The 16,524-nt window shown below is 48.3% G+C and overlaps 1 protein-coding gene across 2 annotated transcripts in view; it reads right to left on the reverse strand.

The window, feature by feature from the left end:
• Positions 1-684: 684 nt before the first annotated feature.
• KIAA0319L (KIAA0319 like) overlaps positions 685-16,524 on the reverse strand; it is a 105,613-nt gene continuing 89,773 nt past the window's right edge. For both annotated transcript variants that reach the window (XM_024738734.1, XM_024738735.1), the window contains exons 16-21: positions 15,888-16,047; positions 10,260-10,402; positions 9,291-9,413; positions 8,468-8,558; positions 5,889-5,980; positions 685-1,963 (exon numbers count right to left, since the gene is read on the reverse strand). In XM_024738734.1, coding sequence (XP_024594502.1) covers positions 1,776-1,963; positions 5,889-5,980; positions 8,468-8,558; positions 9,291-9,413; positions 10,260-10,402; positions 15,888-16,047 — 797 coding nt within the window. In that variant the 3' untranslated portion in view covers positions 685-1,775. The remainder of the gene's footprint in view (positions 1,964-5,888; positions 5,981-8,467; positions 8,559-9,290; positions 9,414-10,259; positions 10,403-15,887; positions 16,048-16,524) is intronic.

Genomic DNA, 16,524 nt, shown 5'->3' on the forward strand with positions numbered 1-16,524 from the left:
ACCACGCACAGGCTCTGCTGGGCGTGAGTTTAATTCCGTCATTTACGGTGTGTGGACCGAGTTACTTCTCGTATGCCTCGTTTGTGTTCCTGTAAAAACAGAACCAATACCGCCCACCCTCAGCGGCTTTTGTGCACAGGGCCTTGGGGAAAGAATGAGTTCCACAGTCCTTCTCTCCCCTCCCTTTCCTGGGAGTGCAAGACCGAACAGCAGCCCTCCTTTTATCCCACAAGCTCAGCAAGCTATTCCTCCAACACTGCACAGTGTTCTGGGGGCCCGGGGCCAAGCCCTACTGCTTTGGAAACCCCAAAAGAGAAGGGCAGGGCCCATAAAGGCCAACCTGGGCACTGGGACACGCTGTATCCCCAGCTTGTCCACGGGGTAAGGGTAGGGGTGAGAGGGGGTGGTGGTGTTTGTATGCATCAGTTTTGTGTTCACAGAAGGTCGAAGGAAGGACAGAAAAATCCCCTCCCTAAAAGCCACACGGAGCAGCTGGCCAGCAGGGGCCAGGGCGGTGACTCCTCCATCGGCAGCCACTGAGGCAGGGTCCCAGCACCACACATGCTGATGCCAGGCCCATGACCTCCCTGCCGGAGGCCATCATGTCACAGGAACATACAGGCGCCTGGACCCGTGGTAGAGGCCAGCAATGGAGCACAAAGCAGCACACCCAGCAGGCACACGTACAATTAAATAGCATGTTTAACCATCTCACAACAGACCGTAGTGCAGTAGTATAAACGGTACGTTTCTTTTTAAAAAGCCACTCCCCCAAAGCTCCCATTCCTCAACACCCAGAAACCATGGCTGGGGAACCAGTGACAGGGCCGGAGGGATTCAGGAAGTCTCTGTTCCATGAAGCTGAAAGTCTTTCCAGGTCAAGGTTGCCTTTTGAGTAGCCAAGAGCCCTAGAAGGAGTTGATGCACACACACTCACTCTCACACACACACACACACACAAACACGCAAGGGACACAGAGAGAAGACACTCGGACAGATGGACACAGAGGAGACCGCTGTGGGGCAGTCACACACGTGCACTCTCATGCCATAACATTCCAGTCTGTTTGTGGCTACCTCCTCTGGGCACAGGGAGTGGTGGCCTGATCCCTGAAGCAGCCAGGGTGGTCAGGAGGAAGAGGGGTGGCAGTCTGTGTCCAGCCTGGCTACTCTTAAACAACAGTCCAGCAGCCAGAGGGGCCCCTCTGCATTCCTGAAACAGCCAGCCCTCCCCTAGCCCAGCAGCAGCGGTAAGAAGGGGGCACCACTTCCTCTGGGCCTAGCAAGAGGGCGCACTCCGCCCCAAAGACGAGAACAAAGAACGTGCCTGCAGGCAGGCTTTTGGAGCCAGGGGGCTGGCGGTGCTTGTTTCTGTACCCAGGGGTGGAGGACACAGCCAGGCCTCGCTGTGCAGATGCCCCAGAAGCAGCAACCCTGCCAACGAAGAGCTGGAGAGGAGGCCAGGAGCTGCCAGTGTCCATCCTCGGAGCAGAGGAGGGGTTCCAGAAAAGGAGGCCCTGAGGTGAGGACACTTTGTGGGACCTACCAGACGGGATTAAAGAGGAAACCTCTTCATTCACAGCTTCATTCAGGGGTTCCCGGAGAAGGTCTCTGGATTCAAGTACCAGCAACTCTAGTTGAGGGTACTAGGGTGGAGTGACCAGCAGACGCTGGGAGAACAGCTGCCCTCAGACATGGGAGGTATGAGAACCAGCCTGGCAATGCCCTGCACCCTAGCACTGCCAACCCCTAACCTGAGGAGACAGACCAGGCGGCTACAAGATCTCCTCCCGTGGGCTCCTGGCCTTAAGCGGGGTCTGCCCGTTGGGCACGGAGCCGTTCTGGCCATGCAGGAGTTTGCCCTTCTCTCGGTCTGGCCACGTGAAGATGGCGTCGTCACTGTCCAGCTCCGACTCCGAGTGCATCAGGCTGCTGCTCAGCGCCGGGCCTTTGTGTCTGACGCCTGCAGGGGAGTCAAGGGGCCCCGCGTCAGAAGCACAGATCTTCTCTTCCTTGAGCCACACCCTGCACCCTCCCCCCAGCCTGCACGGGAGCGGAGGGACAGGGCCAGTCATGGTCCCTCTCCTGAAAAGGAGGCTTCCCAAGTCCTCCCAGCCCTGGCTAGAGGGGACAGTCCATCAGGGAAGCCTCAGAGAGCAACCGATCAGGTTCCAATGGGGATTCTTTATTTTCAGCATCTATTAGCTTTGGTTAGTGCCACCCAACGACATTCTCTTTTCTCTCTCTTTTAAATGTAGAATGTTTTACCTCCCTTTATGCAGAGGGTGGAGTTCTGTGGGAGGGAGGAAATACAAGGAACAAGAACTTAGGCTCTAGAGAATGAGTTTTGTCACTGTACCCTGGCTCAGTATGGATGTAAAGTGCCTGCCAGAGGTGCTGACACTGAGTGAGGACACAATTTCATTCTACGTAGACGTTTACTCTGGTTTCGCTGAGAGGGTACAAGGGGTGGGAGAGCAGGCATGTGGCCTGGAGAGGCCTCTGCTGCAGAGCCTGACTGAAGCGGGGACTGTCCCAAGCCGTCAGCTGGTCAGAACACACAAACGAGGACCCATAAGAAGCACGTGAGGTCAGAAAAGATGCCTGAGATTTTTTCTTTTTAATAAATTTATTTATTTTTTTATATTTATTTTTGGCTGTGCTGGGTCTTCGTTGCTATGTACGGGCTTCCTCTAGTTGCGGTGAGTGGGGGCTACTCTTCGTTGCGGTGCGCGGGCCTCTTATTGCGGTGGCTTCTCTTGTTGTGGAGCACGGGCTCTAGGTGCGCAGGCTCAGTAGTTGTGGCACACGGGCTTAGTTGCTCCATGGCATGTGGAATCTTCCCGGACCAGGGCTCGAACCCGTGTCCCCTGCATTGGCAGGCGGATTCTTACCCACTGTGCCACCAGGGAAGTCCCAAGATGCCTGAGATTCTATGTCACTGTAGTTTCCTTCACTATTCATCCTTATGGCTGCAGAGGCCAGACCATACCACGAGGTCTGGTAATAGCTTTAGGGCAGATCCCATCCAACAGCAAGATGGCTGCCTGCTGGCTGGTACAAATACTACTCCAGAGTAAGCAAAAGGTAGGCTGAGACAGCAGAACTAGAAGTGGGAATTGCCAACATCAAGAACCCAGCTTGGGGCTTCCCTGGTGGCGCAGTGGTTGGGAGTCCGCCTGCCGATGCAGGGGACAGGGGTTCGTGCCCCGGTCCGGGAAGATCCCACATGCCGTGGAGTGGCTGGGCCCGTGAGCCATGGTCACTGAGTCTGTGCATCCGGAGCCTGTGCTCCGCAACGAAGAGTAGCCCTCGCTCACTGCAACCAGAGAAAAGCCTGCATGCAGCAACGAAGACACAACACAGCCCAAAATAAATAAATAATAAATAAATTAGTTAAAAAAAAAAAAGGTGACCAGTCAGGTGAGCTGTGTTTGAACGCTCATCCTCCAACAATCACTCTCCCTCCCCCTGGTCCCATCCAGGTCCCCAATAAACACTGAAAGAAGGTCCTGGGATGATTCTCAGGCATTCTGCCCTTTCCTGGCCAGACATGACTTCAGGCTGTGAACGATGAGGGCATCTAGACTCTGACTGCACCTGTCACTTGGGAACCACAGCCCCACAGACCTTGCCCGTGTGCTGGTCATCTGTGCAGTGTGCTCTGGGGCCCAGCTTGTCCATCTCAGGGGCACGGTTCTGGGACATGACTGTGGACGGCCACAACTCCCACTGATTCTCAGGACTGCAGAGCAGCAGGGCCAGAGAACACCAGCTTCCCAGGCTTTTCCAATGTGGTAGGGGACAGTGTCAACGTAAGAAGCGTCAAGACCAGGGGAGCGTCAATGTTCTCAAAACCTCTGTTTTGCCCCTATAGATGAAATACCCTTTGAGGGCTTTCTCCTCCAGCATCCAAGCACTTGAAGCTTCCCTTGTTCCCTAAAGCCCTTCTGGGCCATAGGTGTGGAGGACAGGAGCTTAAGGGGGGACGTGTTGCTGGCTCCAAAGTACACAGCACTCACCCGGGCCCTCCTACCTCTAGCTCCCGCTCTGCTTGAAGAACTGAGTGGGATTCATCCACTAAGCAATACAAGCTAGGAAGCTGGTTATATCAGTGGGTGCTGAACACACACATCTCCTCTGACTCAGCAATCCTGTTCCTAGGTCTACACCTAACAGAAGTCCATACACATGTCCGCCAAAGGACATGGGCAAGAACGTTTACAGCAGCACTCCCCATCACAGCCCCAAATGGAAAGAACTCAGCTGCCCATCAACAGTATACCTGACAAATAAATATATTCCTACAAGGGAAATTACACGGCAATGGGAATGAACGAACGATTGCTCTACCTAACACGGATGGACGTCCTAAATGTAATGTTGAGGGACAGGCGCCAAGCCCAATGATTCCATTTATATAAACTACTCCAAGATATTAGAAGTAAATTGGGGGGAGGCAGGCAGTGACTGGGAAGAAGCACAAAGGGGGCGCTTCTGGGGGGCTGATTACATGGGTACATTCACTTATGAAATGTGCTTATGATTTTCTGTACACATTAGACTGAATCACAGAAAACTCCTATTTTTATAGGTCAAAAGTCAATTATCAGTAATCTTATATGGTTCAATCTAATAGACTTCAATAGAAAGTCTTGAAAAAAAGTCAACAGAACAGCAAAACCAAACCAAAGGGCTTCCCTGGTGGCGCAGTGGTTGAGAGTCCGCCTACCCACAACTGATGAATGTAAACCACGTCTCCCGAGGGTGGGCACGTGTCCCGCTCCGCCTGCTGGCCTTCGGTGCCAGCGGCTCTGAGCTCACTCAGGTGGGCACACGCCACGTCCAGGTCACTTCCGCACACGTCACGCTCCACTAAACTCACTCTTCTTCCGGCTGAACTTCTTCAGTTCCACACCTTGTACAGTTTGGTCCTGAATCCTATTCTCCTCATCCTACTGGTGACTCCGCTCTGGGTTGCACCCACGAATCCACTGCAGAGCCCAGAACAAGAGCCAGGACTTCTGGCCTGGTCAGATCCACACCAGATGCAAGGCGACTCTCACCACCTCCTCACGTGGACACCGCGCACAGAAGGGCCTGCCGACCCTCATCTAGTCTCATCTTGGTTACCTGGGAGCAGCTGGCCACCTGCAGCCCTCCCCGCTCCCTCCCTTTCCCCACAAGTCTGCCTTCCCATCCTGCCTCAGAAGAGGCATCTTAAGCCCTTTACCCACTCCTCCCTCCTCCCTGCCCAGGACCCTCCCCTCTGCCTTCTGCCCACCCTGGCCCCGAGCCCCGGCACTGGAAGCCGTCTCAAGCTTGTGCAGCCGGAAATTCTTTGACAGATGAGCGAGGTGCACCTGGAGCCAGCAGGGGAGCTGCCCTCCGCCTGCTCTACGACAACGATGGAGCCTGCGGATCTACCTGACAAATACTGGAGAAAGGAAGGTGGGAGAGGATGGCTGGCGGCAAGGAGGCCAGCTGGCAGACACTGGCTTTGATCTCTTCATGGCCTCACCTTGTCTGCCCAGAAAGGACAGACTGATCAGGAATAAGAGACCAAGGTCCCTGAGCCTGACTACAGGGGCAGCTTGAAAAGCTGAACTCCAGGCAGGAACCCTGAGGGGAACAAGCAGGCAAAGGAAAGCAAGGGGCTGAGCCCCTCAGCACAGTCAAAGGACCACTAAGAAGTGAGCCCTGGAGTCCGAGCTTGTCCAGTAGGCAAAGCCGACCCTGAGCCCTCATCAGGGACGGGACAAGATACTTTTCCAGCACAAAGAGCTGCCAACAAAAACACATTTAGGAGGGACTGGTGATGGTGGTGGCTCTTCAGGGAGAGTGCACCAACCTAGACACCCCCAGTTCCCAGTTCCCGGGGCCACTACCTGCTCGGGAGGTTGGCTTCAGTTCCAGGCTTTCCTGATCCGTGGCATCCAGGATCCTGTACTTGCTTTTCCTCTTAGGTTTTCCTTTTCGTCTGAAAAACACAATCCCCTGCTCAGGAAAGAGGTTCTGTGTGAGGTTCAGGTAGCCCACCACAGGGTGGCAGCCAGACTGCATGCAGAGCCCTGTCTTGGGGGATGCTGCTTAATGGAAGGGATGCTTCTCCTTGTTTCTCAGATGGGAAAGGTAGCAACTGTGATTTGTTATTCAAATAGTCCTCACCGATTTGGGAAAAGGTAAAGGAAACATCATTTTATCATGGACTAACCACTCCACAGTGGCAATGAAGGAAGGATAGATGGGTTAAAAATGTAAATAAAATGACGCTCCTATGCTGGAAGGGTGTAGGGTGGAGGAAAGCATTAAACCAGCAAAACCTTGTTAATGGTGGTTGTCTTAGGCTGGTGGGAATTTTAAAAAATTCTTTTAATTTTCTAAGTTTTATTGTGAGATTATATTGCAGGTTGAATCTCAGTTCTGCCACTTATTAACTGTGTGTCCATGGAAAATGTCATTTTCCTGAGAAAAGGTTGTTACGCATATTAAAAAAGATATTACCTATAAAATGTATAAAATGTTATGCACATTTTATACATTTTTGCTTGGTACACAGTAAACATAGAAATGATACTTATTATTAATAATTAAAAACATAATAAATGTTACCATTAAATATTATAAGACTAGATAGGAAGACTGAATGAAAAAACCTGAAAGACTTAATCATGACTAACCTAAGTCTACAATTACGTAAAAACATGTACATGTGAGAATCCCAAACTGAAAGGAAGGCAAACAAATTAAGAACCCATGTGCTACAGCTACGTGTAAAAGAATGAAATCAGAACACTCCCTAACACCATACACAAAAATAAACTCAAAATGGATTAGAGACCTAAATGTAAGACCAGACACTACAAAACTCTTAGAGAAAAACATAGGAAGAACACTCTTGGACATAAATCACAGCATGATCTTTTTTGACCCACCTCCCAAAGTAATGAAAATGAAAACAAAAGTAAACAGATGGGACCTAATGAAACTTAAAAGCTTTTGCACAGCAAAGGAAACCATCAACAAGACAAAAAGACAACCCTCAGAATGGGAGAAAATATTTGCAAATGGAGCAACGGACAAAGGATTAATCTCCAAAATATACAAACGGCTCATGCAGCTCAATATCAAAAAAAAAAACCAAAACAACCCAATCAAAAAAATGGGCAGAAGACCTAAATAGACATTTCTCCAAAGAAGACATACAGATGGCCAAGAAGCACATGAAAAGATGCTCAACATCACTAGTCATTAGAGAAATGCAAATCAAAACTACAATGAGGTATCACCTCACACCAGTTAGAATGGGCATCATCAGAAAATCTACAAACAACAAATGCTGGAGAGGGTGTGGAGAAAAGGGAACCCTCTTGCACTGTTGGTGGGAATGTAAATTGATACAGCCACTATGGAGAACAGTATGGAGGTTCCTTAAAAAACTAAAAATAGAATTACCATACAACCCAGCAATCCCACTACTGGGCATATACCCTGAGAAAACCATAATTCAAAAAGACACAGGCATTCCAATGTTCATTGCAGCACTATTTACAATAGCCAGGTCATGGAAGCAACCTAAATGTCCAACGACAGATGAATGGATAAAGAAGATGTGGTACATATATACAATGGAATGTTACTCAGCCATAAAAAGGAACCAAACTGGGTCATTTGTAGAGATGTGGATGGACCTAGAGAATGTCATACAGAGTGAGATAAGTCAGAAAGAGAAAAACAAGTATCGTATATTAACGCACATATGTGGAATTTAGAAAAATGGTACAGATGAACCTGTTTGCAAGGCAGAAATAGAGACACAGACGTAGAGAACAAACATATGGACACCAAGGGGAGAAAGGGGTGGTGGGATGAATTGGGAGATTGGGATCGACATATATACACTAATATGTATAAAATAGATAACTAATGAGAACCTGCTGTACAGCACAGGGAACTTTACTTAATGCTCTGTGGTGACCTAAACAGGAAGGAAATCCAGAAAAGAGGGGGTATATGTATTCATAAAGCTGATTCACTTCGCTGTACAGCAGAAACTAACACAACAATGTAAAGCAACTATACCCCAATTTAAAAAAAAAAGAACCCATGTGCTACGGTGGTGAGGCTGAGGTGTGGAGTATTAAAGGCCACACACCCTAGAGATAAGAGCCAGGTCCACACCCCAGGCCCTCCCACTCCCACTCCAGCCACAGCCACGTTTTCCAGGTGGCAAATCACTGCAGTGACAGCCACTCAGCCTGCAGGAGTGTGCTTCTGCCTTCAGGAGTGTCAGAGGTAAGGAGAACTTTTCTGTGCATGCTGTGGGTGGGCCATGGCATGTAACAGCGATGGGAAAGGAAGAAACCCAGGACTCAGCGCCCTCAATATAGAAGGTGCCAGATACCTCTCTAATGAATAAATATGTAATTAGAAGCACGAACAAATTTCCAGGGAAAGTCCATCTTACCTCTTACAACAACAGATTACAGTCCAGGAGAGGATTCCCAAGGCAACAACAATGACAAAGGAAGCAATGATAACATATAACACACTCCACTCTGCCAAGAGAAACAAAATATTAAGGGCAGTGAAAAGAGAGGCTAGAAGGGGGGTCTGGGCTGCCCACCTTGGGTAGGAGATGGCTGCGCTCTGTAAACAAGAAGGCCCCTCGGGCTGCCCAGGGAAGGTGAGACCTTGGAGTTAAAGGCAGCTGAAACTTTAAACCACATGAATTGCCCCTGTTTTCTAGGTGGTGCTCTGAGATCCTGGGGAAGTGGGGCAGGCTGTAAGGAGCTTTAACAGAGGGAAAGGGAGGAATGGACACCTACGGGCTTCCCTGGGGCCAGAGTACACAGGCATTCCAGAAAGACAGGAGGCCGTGCGGCTCATCTGATTTAGGCTGCATTTTGTAGTTGCTCTGATTTAAGCTTGTTTCTTCTTAAACAACTGCTTCAGGGGAGTTCCCTGGCAGTCCAGTGGTTAGGACTCGGCACTTTCACTGCCAGGGCCCAGGTTCAATCTATGGTTGGGGAACTAAGCAACTAAGATCCCGCAAGCTGTGCTGGGAGGCCAAACAAAAACAAAACCAAAAACAAAAAACTGCTTCAGAGCTTTCCTCTAACCTTGAGCAAGTGTGGAGGAAGGAAGTAAACGTCCTCTGCAAACAGAAAATACACAAAGTTCTTCTCCTCGTTGCTCATCTGCCTTGGAAACACCAACACCCACCCACTCAAACTCAGAGCCACACTCAACGCCAAACCAGCTGGCACAGTTCCAAGCAGAAAACTCACCACAGTTGCTATCTCCATCCCTCAGCTGCACCTTGATGAAATTCTCCATCCAAAAAGGGTCACAGATACAGCGTTTGGTGAATGAATCACAGTGGCCATGGTCAGAACAGTTCAACTGGCATGCTGAAAGTAGCAGGAAAGGGAAAAAAGTCAAGGGGCGTCAGAGCCGGGGGTTGACCAAATTCCAGTGCCCATGAAGATACGAAGGGATCCCCTGCTCAATGGCCTGTGACGACATCTCCTGGAGACCTGTCCCAAGAACCTTTATAGCTGAACACAGTGCCCATTATTATCATCATGGATAAAACTGGAGCAGTTAGAAAGGCTCCAGACTGTTTTTACTCGCTGTTTCTCCATATCAGCAGTTCTTAATCTTTCATGCCCCACAGACCCCCTTCTCTGAATAACTGCCGAAATAAAACACATAGTATTACAAAGGAAGGCAATTATACTATACATGTTTTTGAAGTATTTAAGAATACAGAACTTTAAAATAATATGTGCGTCTTTATTAAAATATTAAGTAACAAGACCTAGAAGTGTGTCCAACAACTGTCATACTTTCGAAGTGGTGATGAGTAAAAATGCTATTTCATTATGTAGTATGACACAAAATTATCTGAGATTTCTATTGCTTTAAAGTCACACGTTCTGTTAATACTGTAGTTTCTTGCCTACCTTCATGATTGAGGAAAACAATAAATTTCAGTTAGAGGTTCGTGAAAATAAAGATGTAATTTTTTTCCCATTCAAACTCACAGCCCCTCTGAATGCTATCTCAAGGGCCCATGGAAGGTTAAGAAGCTCTGCAATGAGTGGAGACTCTTTCAAGAAAAAATGGTAGTTGAGGAAAGTGATTATCTCCTTGTTCCCAGAGAAGAGGAAATGAAGCCCAAGGACAGCAGGGACTGACAGGTGAGCTGTGGACACTGGGTGGACTCTCATTCCGAACTTCCCAGAATTACTCACTGACAGTATTGATTTCCAGGGCTCTGAATATCAGAAAGTCTGCCTTTTGCTTCCGCAGCTCACTCTTGAGCATCACTGCCACCTCATGGCCTTTGAAGATCTGGTGAGGAGGCTCATTTTGAACAAAAAATACCATCTTGGTGCTGCAGAGACATGGAACAGTATGAACGAGCTGAAGCTGTCAACATGATAGCAGCAGCTATCATTTGCTAAGTACCTTCTGTTTGTGCCAGACCCTGTGCTAAGTGTTATACACATTCACTCACAGGAAGCCCGTGAGAAAGGGGTTATCAGCATCATCTCCATTTTACACAGGACAGCACTGGGGCTCAGAGGGGTTAAGTAACTTGCCCAAGGTCACACAGTTAATTATGGCAGAGCCAGATCCCAACTGATATGTCTGACTCTAAAGCCTATGCTTTTAGAAAAGGCCTAAGCTGCCCCAACTAACAAGAAGACCTATTCCAAAACCTAACTGGAGGCCAGAAAAATGGGGATTTGGTTATGGGTACATCCCTGCTGTCAGCCTTTTTTTTGCGATACTTGAGCCCCTCACTGCCGTGGCCTCTCCCGCCGCGGAGCAACAGGCTCTGGACGCGCAGGCTCAGCGGCCATGGCTCACGGGCGCAGCCGCTCCACGGCACGGGGGATCCTCCCGGACCGGGGCACGAACCTGCGTCCCCCGCATCGGCAGGTGGACCCTCAACCACTGTGCCACCAGGGAAGCCCTGCCAGCCTTTTAACAGCTAAGAATGTGGTGCTGTTGGGTTTGTGCCTGGGTTATCTATGAGACAAACCACAGTGCTTTGTAAAATATAAATTGTTGGACAGCATCAAAGCATTATCCGTAGGTCAAAACATAGCCAAAATGATCATTACTATGACAGCAACAATAAAGACCTCACACAATGGTGTGGCCAGTACAAGATTATGTTATTCTAGGCCCAGAATCTGTTTGTTTTCTGACCGTCAACTTCTGTCCAAGGTAGACCATGTCTGAACTCACTTCTGGGTGGCACAAAATCTGTTCTGCCTTGGCCTCCATTTTTGGCAGCCTGCTTCGTGACTCCGTGTTAGTCTCACAAACTGAACTTTCCCAATCAGTGGGTCACATTGGGTTTATAGGTGAGCCCCAGGTATTGATCCCTACAGCACACAGGGTGGCTGGGTGGGACCTGGGTATCCCAGAGGCCCTGGACCAGCTGCTTCCAGTATAACTGTCTATTTATCCCAAAGTGCCATATAAACAGCATCATTTTCTATGGGTGAACTGACATGAAAGTTTGGGTAGCCCTGTCCTAAAAGCCTTTTCAAAGCTTGCTGCATAGTGGGGCTAACAATGGGGTACTATAAACTCCAGAATCAAGAAACAAGCCTTTTCCATAAAAGATCTGTGGTCATTTCTCATACATATACTACTATGTATAAAATAGATAACTAATGAGAACCTACTATATAGCACAGGGAACTCTACTCACTGTTCTGTGGTACCTAAATGGGAAGGAAATCTAAAAAAGAGTGGATATATGTATATGTATAACTGCTTCACTTTGCTGTACAGCAGAAACTAACACAACATTGTAAAGCAACTATACTTCAATAAAAATTAATTTAAAGAAATCTGTGGTCATTTCTCATATTTTCTCCTAGTTACCTAATTCATGCTTATAGTTTCAATTTTTGTCTATATACAAATAACCCTCAAATCTTTGTCTCCTCTTCCTATGTCCCTCTTGAGTGACCAAATCTGTATCTGCAAATGCTTGCTAGAATATCTATACCAGATCATCCACAGTCATCTTAAATCCAACATGTTCCAAAATAAACTTATAACAATCACTAACTCATTATGTGTTAGAGACTACACAAACATTATCTTATGTAATCTTCAACAACCCTATAACATGGGTGCTAGCATTTTTATAAGTGAAGAATGGGTTCGGAGAGGTGCAGTAATCTGCCCACTGTCGCAAAGCTGTCACTAACAGAGCAGGGCTCAGAATCCAGGTCTGCCTGGTGTGAGGCCCATGCTCTTTCCCATTGTAATACACTATCTCCCTCCAATCATATCCTCCTCCTGAATTCCTCAGCTAAGCCAATCTAGGCCAAGCCAGAAACCCAGAGTCACTGTGATGCTTCTCTCTTCCTCGTGTCCCAGAGGCAGTGACGGCAAGTGTGCAAGCAAACCCTTCCGCAGTGCTCTTACCCGCACTCTCGCTAGTGTCTTCCACTGCTTTGTCCCAGCCAATTCCCACCAGCTTGATCGATCCCAGCAGCCACCTTCCCTTTTCCTATTCCCAGGCTGCTGAGCAGAGGTTAAAAAGAAAGTCCTAATCATCATGCTGTCTCTGACCCACTGAACCCTGACTGCATACTAGATTCACCTGGGGAGTTTTAAAGCTTTAGGTGCCCAGACCTCACTGCAGACCAACTGAACCATAACCATAATCACCCCCATGTGGGCGTGAGGCTTGGGTAATGGTATGTTCATAAAAGCTCCAGGTGATACTGTTATGCAGCTGGAGTTGGGAATCGCTGCTCTCACCTCATGTGTCTAACCCTGGCTCAGACTCCAATATTGCTCAAAGCTGGCATCCTTTCCTGGAGCTGCTGTTCTCAACCTTTACCACTTTCCTCAGACTGCCCACCTCATTCTCACCTCCTCAAAGCAGATGGCCTTGCCTCCAGTTTCAGAGAAAAAACAGGACGTTGGTACCAATACGAAAAAACAGGATGTTGGTACCAATACTCTCAAATTTCATCCTTCTCTACTTCGAGATTCACCCATAATAGCACATCTTCCCTCCTTTCCTCCTGCCTCCAGGGAAAGTGGTCTCCTGCTCTGCCCACAGCCAGTGCCCCAGACCTACCTCCGTTTATAACCCGCCTCCCCAATCTCCACCATCTACCTTTCCTCTGCACCTTCCCCTCAGTCTATAAAAATGTTCAAGTATCTTTAAAAGGTGTTCTTCTGAGCTTGTCTCCCATACTGTTTTCAACACCAGCCTCTTCAAAGAGGCATTATACTTACCATCTCTGTATCCTCAAACTATGAAAAAAATTTTCTCCCAGCATCTAAGTAAAATGATCTCACTATAGTTCTGATGATCTACTAATTACAAACCCAAAAGCCTGTTTTGCGCGCTCACCACACCTGTCTCTATAGCACCTGAATCCTTTGGCAGCGCCCCTTACTGCCAGCTTGTCCCTTAACTTCCAGCAGACAGCTCCCACCTGGTTTTCCTCCCATCTCTCTGACGGCTGTTTCTTAGTTTCCTTTGCTGGCCCTTCTTTCCTTGCCTCCCCCTTAAATATTGATGTTCTCCACAGCTCTCTCCTCAACCCTCTTGACTCTCCCAGCATGTCTCATCCGTCCTCATGGCCTTAACGCCTGCCTGTATGTAGTGACTCCCTACCTCAGGCCTTCACTTCCACCTCAAGTTCCAGCCTATATGTGCTACTACCTATCCCTATGTAACCCATAAGATATGCCAAATTCAACAGTCAGAACTGAACTCATTATCTTTTCTTTGAAACTGGATCCCTAATCTCAGTTAATGGCATTCACCATCTATCTAGGCATCCAAGCAAAAATCCTCATACTTGATGGCTCACTCACCTTCATTCCCCAAAGGTCACCGAGTCCTACTGATTTACCTCTGGATTTCTTTTAATTTCCTCTTCTCTTCTGCCATTTCCACCACCACTACCTCAATTCAGGTGTTATCACCTTTTTTACTAGACTAGTCCAAAAGCGTCCTGACTGGTCTCCCAGCCTTTGGTCTCTCCCTACTGTTTTTTTTTTTTTTTGGCCGAGCCGCGCAGCCCGTGGGATCTTAGTTCCCCAGACCAGGGATTGAACCTGCACTCCCTGCAGTGGAAGTGCGGTGTCTTAACAAATGGACTTCAAGGGATGTCCTGATCTCTCCCTATTTTAGTCTAGCCTCCACACTACCGATCTCCCTAAGGAAAAAAAAAAATCTAGTATCCTTGCTTCAAAAACAAAACAAAAAATTCACACATATAAAACCAACTAACTTGAGCCCTCCTATCCGAAGTATTAACACTAAACTGCTTGCTTGCTTATGACTGTTCTCAGTCTACAGGGCCAGCCTTATTGTCCCCCATATCCTAGGGCCCGGTAAATGCTCTGAACCCAAGGACTTCTTCCAGAGGAAACTCCGTACTTTCATACCACAGGACCATTGCTCATGCTGTTCCCCTACTCTGAATCTCCTCCTAGTCCTTCTATGCTTCATCAGGGCAAGTTTTACTTCTGGAAAATCTTTGGACTACCTCAACTCTCCTGGAAGAATTAATCGCCCTTGCCTGTGTCTCCATGATTGTGTTACCTGAAAACTGGGTTCTCTACGTGGTGTTGAGCCAAAAGACACAACCAAGTCAAAAACGAGGAGAAGGAAGACTTTTATCACTTGCGGCAAGTAAGGAGAACATCGGGATCTTTCCCAAAGCAGTGTCTCTGTGAGCAGCACAACTGCGGAAGCTTTAAGCTCAGGGTACATGCATATTCGTGAAGGGGCTTGAGCAGAGGAGAATTCATAGAATTCAGAGGAGAAGCATAGAATTGGGACAAAAGTCAACAGAGTCCAAGCTTTAGCTGAGGGTCATGAGGGTCAGAAAAGGTCGATATCATCATTCCTTAGGTTCCAGTTGATCTGGTTGTCAAGTACTTCAGGCTACCTTTACCACTGAAACAGAACTGGGAGTCTTTACAACTGATTTACTATTTTTGCTATTGTTACTTCTCTTGCCTGAAAAGAGTCATTTGTTCCTGCATTCCTTTTTGTTTTTTGTTTTGTTTTGGCCACACCATGCGGCTTGTGGGACCTCAGTTCCCCGACCAGGGATTGAACCCGGGCCAAGGCAGTGAAAGCCTGGAATCCTAACCACTAAGCCACCAGGGAACTCCCTGTTCCTGACTTCTTTTTTTCCCTTAAGATCATTCATTACCGAGACCTGTTCAAGGGCAAGTACTGTGGCCAGGCTTAGATCACAAAATGGCTTAGGCCAAAAATGGCTTTGCTTAGGTCAAGAAAGCCATGCCTGGTTCTCTTTCTCTGAGGACCCCCTACACTATCTGCTTACAATAGCACTTATTCTGTCAAATCCACCCTGTACTGATGCTATATGTTAACTTGATTATCTCCCCTACTAGACTATGGTCTTCAAACATCATAGGCCTCTTCTGACCTTGCACCCTGCTGCAGTGTCTAGTACATTTCTTCTTCATTAAAAATGAAGTACATTTCTTCTTCATTAAAAAAATGAACACTGGGCTTCCCTGGTGGCGCAGTGGTTGAGAGTCCACCTGCCGATGCAGGGGACACGGGTTCGTGCCCCGGTCCGGGAAGATCCCGCATGCCGCGGAGCGGCTGGGCCCGTGAGCCATGGCCGCTGAGCCTGCGCGTCCGGAGCCTGTGCTCCGCAACAGGAGAGGCCACAACAGTGAGAGCCCGCGTACCGCAAAAAAAAAAATGAACACCATGAGTGGTTCCTGGTCAGAGAGCCCACCCTTCTCTACCTACCCACACTATTTCTCAGCTCAGTCAAGAAGCCCAGGGGACCCCCTGGTCTTTCCTTTTCTCCCCCCATTCGTTGCCCAGCTACCTCTGCTCCGTGTACGGCTGAATCTTTTGCACAATGATGTCGGAATCCAGCACCCCCAGGAGGACCCCAATCTGGCGGATGAACATCCCCTTCAGCCTCTCAGTTAGCTGACTGACGTTGACATCCAAGATGATCTCCACCAGGTTGTTTTTCCTGGGATCTGGAAAGCATGTGGATCAGTCATGGCTTTAGAAGCAGGAGAGTTAACATAGACCTGCCACTGTGCAGGTGCTTTGGCCCAGGAGAGAATGTGGTGAGAGCATTCAGAAATGCAACTGCCCTCCTTCAAAATGGAAAGGCACAAGAGTGAATTCCCCATTGCTTTGTCCTGGTCCCCAGCAAGCTGGGGCTGGCTTGGAGAGCTTCAGAAGCACTCCTGGTCTCTATACCAACCTGGCAATTACCACACATGTGCTGGGGACCAGGCCGAAGTGATGGGGTTTAGTGAAGGAAGTGGGGAACAGAGAAATACTTTAAGGTTTGTTTTAAAAGTCTCTGCCCAGTTGGCTTTGCTGAACTCTCCAGGCCAAGTGGCAGGTAGCTAGCGATCTCTCCTGATCCAATCTGATTTTCAGTAACTTGCTGTACTTTGTTTACAACAATGGGAGGGAAATTTTCCATCTCAACAATCTTATGG

This window comes from Neophocaena asiaeorientalis, unplaced genomic scaffold, assembly GCF_003031525.2.
Source record: "Neophocaena asiaeorientalis asiaeorientalis breed wild unplaced genomic scaffold, Neophocaena_asiaeorientalis_V1.1 scaffold106, whole genome shotgun sequence".
In the NCBI taxonomy this organism is placed as follows: Eukaryota; Metazoa; Chordata; class Mammalia; order Artiodactyla; family Phocoenidae; genus Neophocaena; species Neophocaena asiaeorientalis.